The sequence below is a fragment of the Podarcis raffonei genome, chromosome 11, assembly GCF_027172205.1.
Source record: "Podarcis raffonei isolate rPodRaf1 chromosome 11, rPodRaf1.pri, whole genome shotgun sequence".
Taxonomy (NCBI): Eukaryota; Metazoa; Chordata; class Lepidosauria; order Squamata; family Lacertidae; genus Podarcis; species Podarcis raffonei.
In genome coordinates this window covers 9,275,278-9,295,480 of record NC_070612.1, presented here as the reverse complement: position 1 = coordinate 9,295,480, position 20,203 = coordinate 9,275,278, and the positions used below count along the sequence as shown (strand labels likewise).

The following is a 20,203-nucleotide window of genomic DNA, read 5'->3' as shown; positions in this document are numbered from 1 at the left end:
TCAGAAGTCTTTTTTTATTTAAGTGTTCAATTAAGTATTAATTAGGAAGATTAAGGGTTTTTTTATGTACGTAAATTTGCTTTTTCTTCTCTTTTTTCTGTATTTTCTTCTTTTCTTTTTTCTTAATTGTTTTTTCTTTCATTTTCTTTTTGTAGTATGAGATTGTAAATTCTTTGTATAAGTGTGTATTATAATTTAAATTAATAAAAATTATTTTTTTAAAAAATGAAATTACAAGAGGTTTCCAAGCAGGCATGTTTGAGAAACTCCCACAATTCTCTGTGCTTGGCATCCCCAGTGCAACCAATGTGTTCTATTGGGGTTTGTAACATCCATGATGGCTGCTGCAAGTACACAACAGGGCTGATCTCTGCCTTTGCTTCCTGTTGAGCACAGTGCAGGAAATGAGAAAAAGCAGCAATGCTCAACATTCAACTTTGCTCAGTAAGACACCCCTGAAGAGCAGGGAGGAGGTGTTAGGATTTTTATCTCACCAGCTGCGCAGAGAGCAGCACAATGGTTGTTGACATCATGTGAGTGTCTGAGAGTGTGAGACACGAAGTCTCAGCTTAGTCTCAGTACTGTAGAAGTTACTTTCGCTTCTGAGTGAAGGGTATTCTTCCGTACTGCTGCTCAGAGAGAGCAGACACACGCTGATGGAAGCTCTGTGTATAGACAATGTAAATAAAGTAGTTTAGAGCTACTGACTGTCTCTTTCTTCTGCAATGGGATGCCAGAAGACGAGGGTGCTCCTCTCAGGAGAGAAGTGTCGCTTATTACTGGTCTCTCTGGACTGAGGAAGATTTACAGCCTTAGGGTGACCACTGGAGAGACACCTCGGTGTCTTGGGAAGGTGGCAGCCTTCCCGGGCGTTTTTCCAACAGGAGGCAGCTGAAAATAATCACTCTGCCTTGTTTTGCCTGCGGCATGGAAGCAGCAAGGGCAGGGGAACCTTTTGGGCAATGTGGGTTAGTACACTCCTTGTTCACACTGAACCATGGTTTGTTTTAAACTATGGTTTAATGTGACGTGCAAACCAGCCATTATTGCCACAGTTATAAGTTTGGCTGCGGTAACGCTTGAAACAGCTCCAGCTCCATACACTTTTCTCTCTCTTTTCATCCAAGCCAGGTTAACCAACACTCTCAGAATAGTTTTGGAATACAGAGAGTTTATCTATAGTAGAAACACATATTGGTTATAGTCTATTTTAACTGTAATGGCAATCCCCAAAGAATCTGAGGAATTGTTTCCCCTCCCTTCTAATTATGCAAATATATACACATATTCTCACTCTCTCTGTAAATGAAAATATATCAAGACTCCCTAATCCATAATTGTTTTTTTCAATAAAGAACAAAAAGCTGCCATTTAGAAAACACTGTGTATACAGCTTGTCCATTTCATTTGTATACACCATCTCTTTTAGCTTACTCATATGAGCCATTTCTAATGATTTAAATAACCATTCCCTAACAGATGGGACAATAGAGCTTTTCCAATATTGGGCAAGAACAACCCTTGCTGCAATTAAGAGATAAATAATCAAGTTTTCACTTCCTTTGTAATGGCACATCTTGTATACAATCCAGCAACATATTTAAGGCATCCATTCTAATTTTACTCCAGTTATCTGGTTGATTATTTGAAATGCTTATACCCAATAAGCTTGGGGGATTGTAATTTGGTGAGGATACAGGCAATTATCTGTCTACAAAGCTGTTGCCATCCTTCCAGTACTTGTTCCCAAAGTTTGCTGGGGAGAAGGAATGTTTATTAAGGAGATTTCGGTCTGTGGTTGTCCCAGGATGTCCAAAGTTTTAATTATCCTTCTACCTCCCCGATACTTTTACACAAAAGCTCCTATAAAGGTTTAAGCAGCCCCAGTAATCTACCAGTTGCGGTATCCTATTGCTAAGCACACTGCATTCCCCAAATTTACAAAACGGGGGTGGGAGGAGGAAAGAAAAAAGGAATCTCAACCTCTTTAGGACTATCCTTGCTGGAATGTTTTGGCTCGACCATCCTACGAGAAATACTTTTCGAAACTGGCCTCTGACTTGCTGGGTGAATCTTAGGAAGATTCCGACATGTGCTGCTTGTTGCCCTAGAACAACAAAAAAAGAAAGGCTTTCAGGAAGTGTCAGGTTTACAACCTGTCTTGATATGGCAAAGGACTAAGGTAAGGATGGGTTTTCCCCACCTAGCTCCTGGCACTCCTGGCAGGCCACACCCCCTCTCCTAGCTGAAGCTGCTCCCTCTTCCTGGGCACCCACCCTCCAGTACATGGGTGCCCGGGGGCCAGATCCGGCCCAATCGCCTTCTAAATCCGGCCCACAGACGGTCCGGGAATCAGCGTGTTTTTACATGAGTAGAATGTGTGCTTTTATTAAATATGCATCTCTGGGTTATTTGTGGGGCCTGCCTGGTGTTTTTACATGAGGAGAAATTGTGCTTTTACAGTCAGACCTTGGGTTACAGCCGCTTCAGGTTGCGTTTTTTTGAGTTGTGGACCGCCGAAACCCAGAAGTACCGGAACGGGTTACTTCCAGGTTTGGGCAGTTGCACATGCACAGAAGCGCTAAATCGTGCTTTGCGCATGTGCAGAAGTGCCGAATCGCAACCCGCAGGCGCAGATTGCGAACGCTGCGGGTTGCGAACGTGCATCCCGCACGGATCAGGTTCGCAACCCGAGCATCCACTATATTTAAAATGCATCTCTGGGTTATTTATGGGGCACAGGAATTCGTTCATTATTTTTTTTCAAAATATAGTCCGGCCCCCCACAAGGTCTGAGGGACAGTGGACCGGACCCCTGCTGAAAAAGTTTGCAGACCCCTGCTCCAGTACATAGGTTTGTTTGTTTGTTTAGTCGTTTAGTTGTGACCGACTCTTCGTGACCCCTTGGACCAGAGCATGCCAGGCACTTCTGTCTTCCACTGCCAGTACATAGGAGACCCTGACAAACTGGGATGGGCTCTTTTCATCCTCAGTGCAACACACTTTGTGATGTGGTTTAAGCAGCAGCGCTCTCTCTCTCTCTCTCTCTCTCTCTCTGTGTGTGTGTTGGCGCTATACCTGTGTATGCCTCTGCCAAGGGTGTGTTCTATACTAAAGAGGTGAGATTTTGTGTTTGGCACCACCCACTTTAGGTCTGGTCCCGCCCACTCCTGGAATGCAGCCACCAGCAATAAATAATGTTGTGGCTGCATGGCTACGAAAAATCTTTTTTACTACCAACGGTGTCCTCATGGCAGCCATTTCTCTTACCTTTTTTGTTTTCCTCCAGTTCTTGATTTGTTGTCTGCTGCTTGTTGGGGGGAAAGAGAAGAGAGAGAGACCTTGCCTTTCTTTTAAATAAAATAATGTATATAATCAAGGGCCACAATCCAGCCACAAAGTTAAGCACGCTGAAGCTTGCCCTGCAACAGTGATCTACTCTTTGCTCTGACACAAGCTGTTCTTCCCTGTAATGGAAGCTGACAACTGGACAACGAAAATGGATTCTACAAGAGACTGGTATTGATGAAATGGAAGAATACTGTAAATACATGATCCCCTTTAATCAATGGTTGATGACACAAAAACACCCACATCATATGAAAGGATTGCTTACAGATGTAGACTTTGTTTGGATAAATATATTGACACCTGGTATGAGTTTCTACAGAATACAGTAGGTTACTAAGAATCAAATATATATTAGGAAAATAATATTATTCATATATCCATATAATAATGTATGGAATTGTAACTGATTATAGTTACTGCATTGTATTATATCTTTTTTATTGTACTTTAACACTTTTCATTGCTTTATTTTCTATAACTGAAATTCTTTTAATATATTACTGTTTTTTTAAATTTTTTTAAAAAAAGTTGTTCTTCCCTATATCCAAATCTTTTAAACATGCATGCAACAACACGGACCACAATTGACTGGGAGGTTCTGCTTAAACCCCACTGAAACAAAAGGAAACCACACAAGTGCCTGGTAGGACCCTTGCAAAGCATCCCTTCATCTCAGAAAGGTTTGCACAGGACAACTTCCCAGGCAGTGAATTGCGTACATAAATTCCATCCCATTCCCGAGAAGGCCCTCTGCCTGGTTCCCTGTAACCTCACTTCTCACAGCGAGGGAACCGCCAGAAGGCCCTCAGAGCTGGACCTCAGTGTCCGGGCTGAATGATGGGGGTGGAGACGCTCCTTCAGGTATACTGGACCGAGGCCGTTTAGGGCTTTAAAGGTCAGCACCTTTAATGCAGAATCGAAGCGGCTATCACCATTCCAATTTGCATCCAGTTTGCACCCACAGCTCTGAATCCAGCAAGTGATATGCACACAGAAACCAGCTTCAGAAAGCCAGGGTGGCACAGTGGTTGAGTTTCAGACTGGGGTCTGGGAATTCAAATCCCTACTCAGCCATAAAGTTCACTGGGGCGATTTGGGGCCAGCCACATTCTCTCAGTTTAACCTACCTCACAAGCCTGTTATAAGGGTAAAACGAGGAGGAACGCTACCAACACACGAGCACGCCGTTGGTGTTAAAGAAAATTTCAAACACTAGTGGTAATAAGAAAATCTGAATATTAAATCTGAAAAGGAAAAAAAAAACCACAACATTGATTCTGGAAATTAGCCACATACTGGTGTCTAAGGCTTTTTTGGTAATCTTTGGGTACTTCTGGAATTTGACATAGTAGTAGCTTTCGTATTCCATCAAAATAGTCTCAAGGTCAACATTGTCGCAAACTTCAAAGCGCCGCAAGCCCAGCTTCGTTTCTTGCTCCAATGCGTTTGCAGCATCGACATAACTGGGAATTACAGATTTGGGGGTTCAGTTTATTCAATTGTTATAGCATTGTAGAGGAAAAAACCAAAACGTTTTATACAAAAAGAGGCAGGAAGGGGGAATGGCAACATAAAACAGGACCAGGATCATTGCATCATCACTGAAACTGTTAAGTATATCATCATCATCACTCTGATGTTGGTCTTTCCAAGTGGCTCCAACCCCCAAGCTGCCACTGGACAAACAGCTCTAGCCAATAGGCACTATTTTGTGTGCGCCTCCAACTGATGGCATCATAGCCTCTTCCTGGAGTTACCAAAATAGTGCCCACAAGGACCATGGACCCTTTGCCTTCTGCTTCCCACCCCATCCTGACGCTGGCATTTTTAATATTTATCAGCTATACAGTGGTACCTCGGGTTACAAACGCTTCAGTTTACAGACTCCACTAACCCAGAAATAGAACCTTGGGTTAAGAACTTTGCTTCAGGATGAGAACAGAAATCGTGCTCCTGCGGCACGGCGGCAGCGGGAGGCCCCATTAGCTAAAGTGGTGCTTCAGGTTAAGAACCGTATCAGGTTAAGAACGGACCTCCAGAACGAATTAAGTACTTAACCCGAGGTACCACTATATATATGTTCTTATGGAACACAAGGTCCTTTCAATGACAGTCATCATGTGATAGTAGGCATCCAAACCTCTCATCACATGGCAAACACTCCTTCCCTGAGTTATATTTTCAAGCAGCAGTATTACTCATTCTATAATAATAATAATAATAATAATAATAATAATAATAATAATGTATTATTTGTACCTCGCCTATCTGACTGGGTTGCCCCAGCCATTCTGGGAGACTTCCAGCATATATAAAAACGTTTTAAAAAATTGAAACCTTAAAAAAAACCTCACTTCCACGGGAGGCAGTGACGGACACCAACTTAGATGGCTTAAGAAGAGGATTAGACAAATTCAAGGAGGAGAGGGCTATCAATGGCTGTTAACCATGATGGCTATGCTCTGTCGCCACACAGTTGGAGGAAACAATGCTTATGAATACAGTGGTACACCGGGTTAAGAACTTAATTCGTTCTGGAGGTCCGTTCTTAACCTGAAACTGTTCTTAACCTGAGGTACCACTTTGGCTAATGGGGCTTCCCACTGCCGCTGTGCCGCTGGAGTACAATTTCTGTCCTCATCCTGAAGTGATGTTCTTAACCTGAGGTACTATTTCTGGGTTAGCGGAGCCTGTAACCTGAAGCGTCTGTAACCCGAGGTACCACTGTACCTGTTGCTGGAAAATCATCTCCCACATTTTAACAACCCATCAGTGTGGTGACAGTTTCAACAGGCCAGCCAAACAAAGCATGTAATTAGGTCATTTGCCTGTGGAGTGTAAGAATCCCTTCCAGCAGAAAAGCTTTTCAAATATTCACTCTTTCTCTAGGACACAAATTTACAGAGGATGCCAGTCTATAGTATACCTGGAAGAAAGCCCAGTAGAACTCTACAGGTTTTACTACGCAGCCAGAAAGGAAACAAAGTTTGCAATTACTTAGGGTTATATCTTTGCTAACCTCTTTTTTTTATTGAACAAGAAAACAGATAAGTAAAAAACAAACAACAACAACAACACATGAATATTTGCTGGTAAGCAAAAGAAAACATACCCTTCATCCATTAAATAATGTAAAATCAGAATGAGGAGGTTTTTTCGACGGGCTTCTGATCGCATCTCTTCCTGCAAATAAAAAGAGGAAGTTTTAGAATATGATCCTCTTGTATAAATCTATCACTGTTGAGAAAGAACATAAGAAGAACCTACTGGATGCAACCAGTCTTCCACCTGGCCCTGCATCCAGTTCTCACAGTGGCCAACCAGATTCCTGTTGGAAAACTGCGAGAATGACCTGAGCACAAGAGCAACTCTCCCCTCCTGTGGTTTCCAGCAAAGCATTTGTTGTTGTTGTTTAGTCATTTAGTCATGTCCTACTCTTCGTGACCTCATGGACCAGAGCACACCAGGCCCTCCTGTCTTCCACTGCCTCCCATTGTTTGGTCAAACTCATGCTGGTAGCTTCAAGAACACTGTCCAACCATCTCGTCCTCTGTCGTCCCCTTCTCCTTGTGCCCTCCATCTTTCCCAACATCAGGGTCTTTTCCAGGGAGTCTTCTCTTCTCATGAGGTGGCCAAAGTATTGGAGCCTCAACTTCACGATCTGTCCTTCCAGTGAGCACTCAGGGTTGATTTCCTTCAGAATGGATAGGTTTGATTTTCTTGCAGTCCATGGGGCTCTCAAGAGTCTCCTCCAGGACCATAATTCAAAAGCATCAATTCTTCGGTGATCAGCCTTCTTTATGGCCCAGCTCTCACTTCCATACATGACTACTGGGAAAACCATAGCTTTAACTATACGGACCTTTGTTGGCAAGGTGATGTCTCTGCTTTTTAAGATGCTGTCTAGGTTTGTCATTGCTTTTCTCCCAACAAGCAGGCATCTTTTAATTCTGTGGCTGCTGTCACCATCTGCAGTGATCATGGAGCCCAGCAAAGCATAGCCATCACTGAATCTTTAATCAAAGTTTCCTGGAACCAGGGCACTGTCATGTGTCCATGCAGCTTATGAGACTCTGAAGCAGCAATGAATAACTATTTTCAGCCTGACGGACACATTCTTTGCTGGGCAATTATGGCACGTGGGGCAATGGATGTAAATTTAACATTTGTACAGTAGACTTCTTTCTGCCCATACTCACACAACCCCCTCTATCTTCCATCCAGGCAAGGAAGAGACGGTATCAGAGTTCAAGGACACATCCCATGCAGCTCCCATTTACAATTGATGCGGGTGGCGCTGTGGGTTAAACCACAGAGCCTAGGACTTGCTGATCGGAAGGTGGGCGGGTCGAATCCCCGCGACGGGGTGAGCTCCCGTTGCTTGGTCCCTGCTCCTGCCAACCTAGCAGTTCGAAAGCACATCAAAGTGCAAGTAGATAAAAAGGTACCGCTCCGGCGGGAAGGTAAACGGTGTTTCCGTGCGCTGCTCTGGTTTGCCAGAAGCGGCTTAGTCATGCTGGCCACATGACCTGGAAGCTGTACGCCGGCTCCCTCGGCCAGTAAAGCAAGATGAGCGCCGCAAGACAAGAGTCGTCCACGACTGGACCTAACGGTCAGGGGTCCCTTTACCTTTACCCACAAAGTAAGGTTGCAGTCCTATACACCACTACTTGGGAGTAAGCCCACTAAGCGAGCTAACGTGTGTAGGATTCTACTGCAAAGTGCAAGATTTACAGTCATTATAGTCTACATGAAGAAAGTGTTGGCTGCTATTTGACAGTGAAAACTGTTCATCATTATTATTTTTTAATAATCATTAGCTCATCTACTGGAATCTGGCTTTTCCAGAGGAACCGGAGAGCCATCTAGTGGCCCAGGACAGAAAGCTATTTTCCCCATTCTGTGCATTTTTCAAAATGAGTATTTGTCTTGTACTTTATTAAATGTGAGTAATATGGTAATTCCGAAAGTATGCTAGGAGAGCTCATTAGGTAAAGGTAAAGGTACCCCTGCCCGTACGGGCCAGTCTTGACAAACTCTGGGGTTGTGCGCCCATCTCACTTAAGAGGCCGGGGGCCAGCGCTGTCCGGAGACACTTCTGGGTCACGTGGCCAGCGTGACAAAGCTGCATCTGGCGAGCCAGCGCAGCACACAGAAACGCCGTTTACCTTCCCGCCAGTAAGCGGTCCGTATTTATCTACTTGCACCCGGGGGTGCTTTCGAACTGCTAGGTTGGCAGGCGCTGGGACCGAGCAACGTGAGCGCACCCCGCCGCGGGGATTCGAACCGCCGACCTTTCGATCGGCAAGCCCTAGGCACTGAGGCTTTTACCCACAGCGCCACCCGCGTCCCACTAGGAGAGCTCACTAGTGTGCTGCAAAAAAAAATTGGCTAGCAATAAAGAAATAAACTACCAGGAGCTCAAAGCACCCAGCCACAGAAAAGGATGCAACACCCCCAATAGTGAACCTACCCACTCCAACCATCTGGAACTAAGGACCTGGGTTTTCAGAACAGAAGATAGGACTTCAGGTCTGGTTTTCACTTCTGCTCCTTTCCTTTTTTTTCTTGTTGAAAACAGCATCTTCAGGTATTCCAGTTGCTGGTTGTGGTCCTACCCTGCCTTTTATCTCCCCCTTTTATTCTCGCCGGAGGAACCAGCTTCATGAGTCACGGTTATAAGCCGATTTATTACAAAACAGACTAAGAATTTCTTTTTAAACAAAGATGTCTGCTTGGAATGTAGGGATAAGTAGAGATGCTTTGAAAGTGAAGCAAAACCTCAGCACTGAGGCTCATCCACATGGAGACTAATCCTGTACATAAGATTTACGTTGTCTGCTTCATGTTGCATTTGTGACGTTCTATCATGTCATTGTTATTGTTTGTAAGTCGCTTTGCGATGCGTGCGAATGAAAAGCAGCACAGAAATATAATTTTTTGTGCTACAAAACAAAGAAATAAAATGGGGGAAAGTGCAAAAAAGAAAGAAAGAAAGAAAGAAAGAAAGAAAGAAAGAAAGAAAGAAAGAAAGAAAGAAAGAAAAGGATGTAACAGAATCACCTGCCGTTCAAGGAGGCTGTCCATTCCATCTGTGCATGAACGCGCACAGTTCCACTCATGCAGTGGAGCTCCCCCTTCCTCTCTTCCCCCTGTGTGCACCCTCAAAATCTGCTCCAGATGTTGAGGGTGTACAGAGGCAGCAGATGTTGAGGATATACAGGAAGCTCCAGGGCAGGAGGACAGAAAAGTTTCGTTGCGCAAGCAGAGGTCTGCTGCATTAGAGGAACAGCAGCTTTGGATATGACCCAATCTTTTAAATAGCTTTTACATTTAATTGCTTTTATCGTCAACGTTTTTACCGTGAAATCACTTGGAGGTATGTTATGGGAAGTGACCCATAAATAGAATCAAATATATAAAGTTGCACTCCTAGGATTTTGAGATAAAGAAGGGGCAGCTACTCCCCATTTAAAGGGACACGGGTGGCACTCAGGGTTAAACCACAGAGCCTAGGACTTGCCGATCAGAAGGTCGGCGGTTCGAATCCCTGCGACGGGGTGAGCTTCCGTTGTTCGGTCCCTGCTCCTGCCAACCTAGCAGTTCGAAAGCACGTCAAAGTGCAAGTAGATAAATAGGTACCGCTCCTGCGGGAAGGTAAACGGCGTTTCCGTGCGCTGCTCTGGTTCACCAGAATTGGCTTAGTCATGCTGGCCACATGACCCGGAAGCTGTATGCCGGCTCCCTCGGCCAATAAAGCGAGATGAGCGCCGCAACCCCAGAGTCGGTCACGACTGGACCTAATGGTAGGGGTCCCTTTACCTTTTACCTTTACTCCCCATTTAAGGAAACACACAGCCTGCCTTGTAGCCCAGATCTCTCCCATACGTGATCTGCACAATTCCTATTAATTATTCTGAGCGTCATGGGCCACTCACTTCCATCAGGATGGTTTGGCAATCCCAAATAGAGGAGGGAGGAGGAGGAGGAGAAGTGGGAGGCTGGCTGCAAGGAATGGAAAATGGAGCTCTGCCCTTCATGACAGCAGATGTTGGGGAGAAGCAGCTCTGCCAACTCTCTTGATTCCCCCTCCTGCAAAGTCACGTCAGGAATGGGGGAAGAACTGAGCAGGAGAAGGCAGCTGGAGTCTGAGGGGCAAGATACAGCCTCGTTGCCCAGACCCAGGTGCCCCCTCTGTCTGTAGTAGAGATCGGATGCACATTTGAAGCACAGCAGATCCGTAAGGCGAGAGAGTCTATCGAGTGAGCTCACTCTGCCTCATCTTTAAAAGCTTTGCAGGATGGACATGGCAACTGTTGGGATAACTTTGTTGCTTCTATTTGGCCCTGCATCTCTTGCCATGTTTGTGTACCTTGGACCCCCTTATCGCTGCTGAGCCTGTACCGTGAATAAAGACCTCTTCTTTACTCTAATATAAGAGCTGCTGTCATCCGGCACTGGGACAGGAGCATAACACCGAGAACAATATTTAAGGTGTTTCTTTTTTAAAAGACCAGTGCTAACGTAGACCTGCCAAAGACAGACATTGCCAATGGTTACCACAGAAGTGGTAGATCTGGTAGAAGTGTGAAAGAATAGAAGCACTTAACGAGCAAAACATTACTTAAAATTCAGTTTAGGTTTATAGTGATTTACGCTCGCTTCTTTAATTGGTATGTAGAATGCCACCATCTTTACAGCCATTGGTATTTCAATAGATGTTTAAGTGTTTAAAGTTTAATAAGCTCCCATTCCTAGAACAAAAAAATGGGTGTAATTAAATTTTCAATTACTATAAAGGGTTTTTGGTCCATACAATTAATAAAAGCTTAAGGCACTTAAGCAGGAGCTAGTTTTAAATGCTAAAAGTGCTTCCCTAATTAGCTTCAATGCTTACAGAGTACATTATTCATTTCTTAAAATGCCACACATAGTTTTTGCTGCAGCTGCCAAAAGATGAATTAGCGTGCAATCAAAGTTTTAATATTACGATCAGATAATTCCTCAAGGTTCTTTTTTTTCTTTTAGAAGATGCTGATGGTGCTCTGCTTCTTCTAAATGAGATGAAATTGTGATGATCAACCTGCTTTGTTCTGCATTTATCATGGCCCTTGGAGAATTTGGTGCTGTCTTCCTATCTTTAAACAGGGCTCTGGCATCCCATTAAACATCTGATTGGCCAATCCAAAAGAAAGCAAATAGCATCACATGCACTAACCATACAGGGATGTGTTAATATTCACCTACATTTTGGATGAATAGGTCCTAAAAATTGGCCAACCTGTCTTTTATTCAAGGCGGGGGGGGGGGGGCTTTGCTTATTTTAAGGTCCACACTTCTACTTGTGCATCCAAACTGCACATTAGTTTCTTTCTCTTAGACACAATGCATTCTCGCTTGCTCTCAATTTCATCATGCATATAAGTCTAAGCCAATGCAACCAGACTGATGAATGCACATATCTACTAGAGACTGTGTACAATCACAGGTAGTCCTGAAGAATGCAGACAAACTGACTGCATCAATGGGATTTTGCACACTACCCAGTCAATATGGTTAGTCACCAATGTCAGATAATGTGGGCAGGGGGATCCTAGTCATTTCCTAGCTGATTGGAGACCGAGGATAAGGAAAGCCAGTGATTTTCATACTTAATGAACTTCAAGGAACTATTTTCACATAATTTTATCTGCTGGAAACAATGCAAAAGGTTCCAAGGCATGTTCTAGAGTCTAGGCACTGATGTTGCCAACTTGGGGCTATCTGCAAACCGGAGAGAAACGTTCTGGGCACCATACACAGCATACAACCAAGCACACAACACAACCTATCATACTGGCTACAAGAGAACTAATTTCACCAGGGGGAATGGGCACACGTGCAGCATGTTGGCAATCTGTAGAGATAGCAGTCAGTTCACATAAAGCTCATGTCAGCTATTGAGCCTCAACATCTACTTGTGAAAAACAAGAGTAATCCCAGGCCCTTGAAACACCTATATGGTGTTTCCTGCTTGGCAGGCGGTTGGACCCGATGGCCCTTGTGGTCTCTTCCAACTCTATGATTCTATGATTGTATTCTATTCTATTCTACCTCTGCCCCAAAACAGGTCTCTGTAGCAGGGACAAGTCAGTAGCTGGGTAAGGGTGGTAAACTACCTTTCAAGGAAACTTTACCACAAATCTCTCACTGAAGAATTCCAGTTAACAAATGACGCTGCTTAAAACCCAGTCATTTCAGCCCAACCCACAACTGGCCAAGTTATCAGGGATGTGGCCTTTTCAGTTGTGGCACTGTGGTTGCAGAACTGGGGGGGGGGGAGAGAATCCCCTGCCCCAAATCTCTTTTTTGCAGTTTTTAGACATGTCATGAATACCATTTTTGTCCTTCTCTGTGAGCAGGTATTACTACATCTATGTCAACTCAGATTCTGTTTTAATACCTTTCTGATACCAGCTAAACCAGGTGAGCACAGCCTATGGGTCTCAAACCCTTGGTGACTTAGGGACTTCCCCTAAAGAGAGACAGATTGAGTGGACGAGGCCAATAGTGTGCCCAATTGTCAAGAAGGCTGTTTCTGCGTGTCCTGTAGAGGAAAGTGAGGGGCAGAAGGGTCTCCTCAACCTGGGGAGGTAGCTCATCTAGGAAAAGGAAAACTCTGATCCTAATCCTCCACTACCTTGTGGGATAGCTCTGTGAGAAGAAAAGGATGAGTAGTAAACCCTACACAAATCGGGAGTGGAGTCCCTAACTAGCAATGTGCTGAATCTCAGCCTAAGGCAAGAACGCCCGGCAGCCGCTCTCAGGAACAGGCTGCTTATACCTGCTGGCTTGGGCAGAGAGGGGGGTTTAAAGGGAGGGCGAATCCTGGCAACGTCCAGCCACGGAAAGTTCCCTTGTCATGTTATGTAATGCTCTCCCTTGGGTGCCTCTGGGGATAAGGCAGCAAAGAGGGAGTCCAGAGCAAGGCCCATTGTGCTCAGAACAGGGAAAGGGCACCAGATCCCAGCAAGGGGAGGCATGGCCAGATTAGCATGGCTGGGATGTTGTCCTGCTGCGTGGTAGGATAACCAGGTAAGGGTAGCTGATGGGTCTTAAACCCTCGGTGAGTTAGGGACTTCTTCTGAATGTGAAGACGGGCTATGGCGGATCAAGCGGATGAGACCAATACTAGGTCCAACTGTCAAAAAGGTGGTTTTTGCATGTGCTGTAGAGGGAAGTGTGGGGCAGAAAGGGCTCCTCAACCTTGGAAGGTGGTTCACCTTGAAGAAGGAAAACTCTGATCCTGAAACTCCACTGCCTTGTGGGACATCTTTGGGAGAAGGGAGTAAACCCTACACAAATCTGAAGCGGAGTCCCTGAAACAGTTGGATGGCGCCTTATATGCCTGTTAACGCCTCCTTCCGGCAACTCCTGCAGCCAAGGTGGTGCCAAATGTATCGCTCTGCTTTTCTTTAGCCCACATCAGTGAGCCTGAGAGGGAGGTCTTGTTGTCTGGGCAGCCCAGGACCTCCAGACACACTGTCCAGGCTTATGTCCTGGGGATGTCCCTTTGGTGCTGCTAACGCAGTGGTTTGGCTTTACCCCTGGAGGCACACTCCGTTGTCTCTTGAGATAGACAGATGCCAATTCTTATTTTGTTACTGATATTACAAGTCACCGGGATTTTTTTGGGGGGGAAGCTGTAGCTCAATGGCAGAGCATCTGCTCTGTATGCAGAACACCCCACGTTCAATTTCCAATGGCATATCCAGATACAGCTGTGAGTGAAACCTGTCCCAAACCCTGGAGAACTGCTGCCAGCCAGTGTTGACAATGAATTAGATAATTGGACCAAAACGGATTGGAAAGGGGGGGGGACTTTTCTCTTTTTCAATATGATTTACCTAACAACCCCTCCCCTAGAAGAACCGCCACATGATTGATAGCAAGCGAGATGGGAAAATAAACTGTGTGGAAAGGCTTTGGAAAGATCTGGAAAGGAAACGAAAGGCTTTTGGGTGACGCAGTTCTATTTGGGAACCACCATTATGGGACAGACTTTGTTGCGAGATTTACAGTCAAAGGGGGAGGTGAGCCACTGTTCTGTTATCATATTTGAATTCTACGCCTGATTTGGCAAGAACTTCCCTGGAAAGGCTGATTTATGGAGCAACTGGTCTGGGAAAGTTAATGAGCAGACGCTTAGACTGTATTTCATCAGAACTGCCGAAATGGCGCCTGCCGCTCAAATAGGACTTTTGGATCAGCGTGAAAATCCACACAGGACTATAATAATGTTTGCTTCAACTCGCTTGTGGAAACAACTCAGAGGTTATTAAGAAGAAAAATGATAACAAGAAGATTGGAAGACGGGACTTGTGAACATCAAAGCAGCAGAAATATGAGAGGATTGGACCCTTCTGAGCTCGAAGCATGGGTACCCCCAACAAAAAATTTAAAAATTCGTCAAAATATTTGGATTTTATGATATGAATTGGCATAATTTGGATTAATTAATGAGACATGATTGGATTGTTAATTGGAAATTTAATAAAAATTATATTAAAAAAGAATTAGATAATTGGACCAACGATCCAGTTCACTATAAGGGAGCTTCCTGCGTTGCTATTTAGGGGAAAGGTAAGTCAAGCTTGCAAAAATCTACCATTTGCCCAATAATAAATGCTGGAAATGTAATGAAACTGAAGGTACTTTCTATCACCTTTGGTGGACGTGCCCAAGGATTAAGGTCTTCTGGGAAATGATTTATAATGAAATTAAGAAGGTGCTTAAGTGTACCTTTCATAAGAAACCAGAGGCCTTTCTCCTGGGCATGGTGGGCCAATTGGTGTCAAAGAAAGATAGGACGTTTTTTATGTACGCTACAACAGCAGCAAGAGTTTTATTAGCAAAGTATTGGAAGACACAAGAACTACCCACGCTGGAAGAGTGGCAGACGAAGGTGATTGACTATATGGGACTGGCAGAGATGACGGGCAGAATCCGTGACCAAGGGAAAGAGACGGTGGAAGAAGATTGGAAGAAATTTAAATTTTATCTTAAAAATTGTTGCAAAATTAGTGAGTGTTAAAATGTCATGGGTAAAGCATAGCAGATTTGCAGCGATAAATGATTGGATAAGAGAAAAAAAGGGTTAAAGAAAGGGATTTATAAGAAATTTAGATCAGGGGTTGCTGAAAAAGTTTAAAACAGGGATGCAGAAAAGGGAGGCATGGGGAAGTCGTTGAAATTGGGTACAAGAAAAAAAAAGATTATGAAATTATACATGTTTATATGTTTGTTTGTTTGTGTATTGTTGTTTGTGATGTCTTATAATATATGTTGAAAAACCAATAATAATTTTATATATAAAAAAAAAAAATTAGGGGAAAGGTAATAACGCACTGGCATAACATCTGCTTTGCATGCACAAGACCCCAGATACAATCCCTGCAACTCCGGGTAGGACTGGGAGGGAACCCTGTCCATAGCTGTAAACGTTCACCTTTTTAAAGGGAAATTCCCTTATTCCAAATAGGATTTCTCGCAAGAAAAGGGAAAAGCTGACAGCTATGACCCTGTCTGAAATCTTGGTGAGCCACAGGTGCGTCAATGGTCTCACTCAGTGTAAGGCAGCTTCTTATTTTCCTATAGATTTTACCCTGAAAGGCAGGAGTGTGAATCAGTAAAGCGAAAGATTTAATGAAGCATGCATTCTGCCACAGACAGACGATTAATCTGAATGTTGGAAGATTAATGAAATAGTTTTTTCACACAGTGCATTAAACTATGGAATTCACTCCTACAGAGGCAATGACAGCCACCAACTTGGATGGCTTTAAGAAGACGAGAGAAATCCATGGAAGAGAGGGCTATTGATAGCTACAAGCCACAATGGCTACACTCTGCCCTTCACAACTGGGAGGCAGCAATGCTTCTGAATACCAGTTGCTGGGGACCACTAGAGGGGAGAGTTGCTCATGTGCAACTGCTTCTTGCTGGTTTCCCAAAGGCATCCAGTCGGCTGCTACAAGAACAAGATCTTAGACTAAGTTGGGCCCCTAGCCTGATCCAGCTGGGCTCTTCTTATTTTCTTATGTTCTTACAGCAACGTCTCCTTGGAAAGACCCTCCTGGCTTGGCCTCCCCACCTTGCAAGAATGCGGAAATGATGTTATTTCATAGAATCATAGAGTTGGAAGAGACCACAAGGGCCATCGAGTCCAACCCCCTGCCAAGCATAATATTTCGATTATTGAGAGCTGCTTTGAGCTCAGCATTTGCCATTGGAAAAGCAGAATACCATTTATTAAAACCACTCCTGTTTCATCATCACTTTTTCTCCTCCCATTAACGTTGATTATATTATTATTATTATTATTATAATTAATAATAACCTTTCATCTGAAGATCCCAGGATGGTTTAAAGATTTTATACATTAATATATACATTTAAACAGCTTGAATAATTATAAGTTTGTGTGTGTGTGTGTTTGTATTATTCAGGCTGCTTAAACGTCAATATTGCCAACACCCAAAAACTTTTGCTCTCTTCTTGAGACTCAAGAAACCATCCATCATTGGGGCAGCGTTACTGCGCGTGCGCGTTCCAGTTCACCTGACGCATGCGCAGCGACAATGCGCTGGGGGTTACCATAGTAACGGGGGGAAGCGAAACACAACGACGGCTACTCTTCCACTCACCGCCTCTTTGGCCTGATAAGTAGATTTCAACGTTTGGTAGGTTAGCTCCATCTCGTACGCGAGAAAAAATCCCTCCTATTCTCCCTTCGGGGTTTTATGAGGCAACACACGAAGCTCCGCGGCCTTGGCGGCGTCGTTCCCGAGGTGTAAAGAGTACAACCAATCAATACCTCGGAACATATCACGGCTCAGCCAATAAGAGGCAGGAGGGCGGGATGTGGAGGGCGGGATGGAAAAACTGACCAATCATGAGTTAAGCAAGGTTGGAAGGCAGAGAGGGAGCATTTAAAGCGCATGACTTCCCCGCAAAGAATCCTGGGAACTGTAGTTCATTAAGGGTGCTGAGAATTGTAGTTCTGCGAGGGGGCAAAGCTATAGAAAGCCCAGGATTTTCTTTATTTGGGAGGAGGGAGTTGTGTGCTTTTAAATGCACATTTAATGTTCCTTAAATGTAAGCTTAAACACGACTCTACAGTGTGATGCAGCAGTAAAAAAGAAGAAGTAAAAAAAACTTCAATACTTCTTTTCTGGGCAGCATAGACAGAAGTCTAGTGTCCAGATCAAGGGAAGTAATGTTGTTGTTGTTTAGTTGTTTAGTCGTGTCCGACTCTTTGTGACCCCATGGACCAGAGCACGCCAGGCACTTCTGTCCTCCACTGCCTCCCGCAGTTTGGTCAAACTCATGCTGGTAGCTTCAAGAACACTGTCCAACCATCTCGTCCTCTGTCATCCCCTTCTCCTTGTGCCCTCCATCTTTCCCAACATCAGGGTCTTTTCCAGGGAGTCTTCTCTTCTCATGAGGTGGCCAAAGTATTGGAGCCTCAGCTTCACGATCTGTGCTTCCAGTGAGCACTCAGGGCTGATTTCCTTCAAAATAGATAGGTTTGATCTTCTTGCAGTCCATGGGACTCTCAAGTCTCCTCCAGCACCAGAATTCAAAAGCATCAATTCTTCGGCGATCAGCCTTCTTTATGGTCCAGCTCTCACTTCCATACATCACTACTGGGAAAACCATCGCTTTAACTATACGGACCTTTGTCGGCAAGGTGATGTCTCTGCTTTTTATTTATTTTTTTTAAATAAATATTTATTAAGATTTTACAAAACAAAAGATTCATCATTTCAAAATGTATCATTTCCATACATAAAGTTCATATAAAAAACAAATACAACAGAAAAACAAAAATATATAGCAGAAAAAAAAGAAAAATAGAAAAAAAGAAAAAGAAAAACCCTTTTTCTTAAATTTATAAAGTTCCATACCCCTCTGTCTTGACCTCCTCACATCCCCCTTTTTTGTGTTCCTCTTTATTCCAATCCAATTCAGCAAATTCAAAACCTTATTTAAACCATACTTAATTTTATATTCTTCTAATTATTATGTCCCGATTTTCCATTATTTTAATCCATACCTCATCTTATATACTATGACATAATAATGTTCTGTTCATAACCCCCTATCCTTTTTAACATTCTTCTTTTAATTCACATTTAACCAAGTCACACAAACCCTGTTACCTTCACTTCCCACATCATATTAACACTCAAAGATTTTACAATATTTTTGTAAATAGTCCTTAAACTTTTTCCAATCCTGTTCAATCAAATCTTCTCCCTGATCACGGAGATGTCTCTGCTTTTTAAATAGTCCCACTCTATTCTGCCTTGGTCAGACAACACCTGGAATACTGTGCTGGGCACCACAATTTAAGAAAGATTGGAAACTGGACCATGTGCAGAGAAGGGCAAACAAGGTGATGAAGGGTGAAATATTCTCAGAGTCGCAAGTGATTTCATGCTCTTTATTCAGCTCATAGTGGTGAGGAGGAATGGAAGTCCCCTCAAAGTATCTGCTTTATATAGATTATTTACACAATGGGCTACACTTGATTGGCTAATTCCGGACTTCTCCTGTAAGCCAATCAGGTTGTGAATTCACTTCTATCTGGAGCTGGATTGGGTGGCTCCTGCCGACCAATCATACTGCTGCATTGTTCTAGGACCAATCAGACTGCTGCATTCTGAATCCTATTGTTCTAGGACCAATCAGACTGCTGCATTTTGGATCCTATTGTTCTAGGACCAATCAGACTGCTGCAGTTTGGATCCTATTCAACTCAGTACATAACACAGGGTCTGGAAACAGCCTTATGAGGAACTGTTGAAGGAGCTGTGTATGTTTAGCCTGGAAAAGAGGAGGCTGAGAGGAGATATGATAGCCATCTTCAATTATCTTAAGGGCTGTCACAGGGAAGAGGGAGCAAATGTGTTTTCTCCTGCTCTGGAGCGTAGGACCCAAAGCAAGGGCTTCAAGTTAAAGAAAGGAGATTCAAACACAACATCAGGAAGAACTTTCTGACAGTAAGAGCTGTTCAACAGTGGAATGGACTTCCTCCGGAGGTTATAGACTCTCCTTCATTGCAGGTTTTTAAGCAGAAGCCATCTGTCATGTATGATCTAGCTGAAATCATACATGCACGCCAGCTTCCAACTCTACAGTTCTATGATTCTATGCTCTACTCCATGGGTAGGCAAACTAAGGCCCGGGGGACCAGATCCGGCCCAATCGCCTTCTAAATCCTGAGCACACTATCAATATGTGTAAGAGATTCAGGAACTAAGTATTTACCATCTCAAAGGAATGGCCAGGCTACCCAGAAAAGGCAATCAGATAAGGCATTATCAGGTACCGTATATTTTGCTCTATAAGACTCACTTTTTCCGTCCTAAAAAGTAAGGGGAAATGTGTGTGCGTCTTATGGAGCGAATGCAGGCTGCGCAGCTATCCCAGAAGCCAGAACAGCAAGAGGGATTGCTGCTTTCACTGCGCAGCAATCCCTCTTGCTGTTCTGGCTTCTGAGATTCAGAATATTTTTTTTCTTGTTTTCCTCCTCCAAAAACTAGATGCGTCTTGTGGTCTGGTGCGTCTTATAGAGCGAAAAATACGGTATCCTGGCAGACAGGTGATAAGCAACACACTCAACTTTCTGCTGGGAACCACCTCTTTCCATGATGTATGTATGATGTTTTTGGGGGTGTTCTTGAGCTACAAGGTAGGCAATATCAAAAGTCTATACAGTGGTACCTCGGGTTACATACGCTTCAGGTTACACACTCCGCTAACCCAGAAACAGTGTTTCAGGTTAAGAACTTTGCTTCAGGATAAG

At 43.8% G+C, this 20,203-nt stretch overlaps 1 protein-coding gene across 5 annotated transcripts in view; it reads right to left on the bottom strand.

The window, feature by feature from the left end:
* The window catches only part of KATNAL2 (katanin catalytic subunit A1 like 2), a 38,419-nt gene extending 21,208 nt beyond the window's left edge, over window positions 1-17,211 (bottom strand). For 2 of the 5 annotated variants that reach the window (XM_053408538.1, XM_053408540.1), the window contains exons 1-5: window positions 17,037-17,211; window positions 6,464-6,534; window positions 4,648-4,814; window positions 3,271-3,307; window positions 1,984-2,107 (exon numbers count right to left, since the gene is read on the bottom strand). In XM_053408538.1, coding sequence (XP_053264513.1) covers window positions 1,984-2,107; window positions 3,271-3,307; window positions 4,648-4,814; window positions 6,464-6,534; window positions 17,037-17,087 — 450 coding nt within the window. In that variant the 5' untranslated portion in view covers window positions 17,088-17,211. The remainder of the gene's footprint in view (window positions 1-1,983; window positions 2,108-3,270; window positions 3,308-4,647; window positions 4,815-6,463; window positions 6,535-17,036) is intronic. The other 3 variants (XM_053408539.1, XM_053408541.1, XM_053408542.1) reach the window with 3 other exon arrangements.
* Window positions 17,212-20,203: the final 2,992 nt, after the last annotated feature.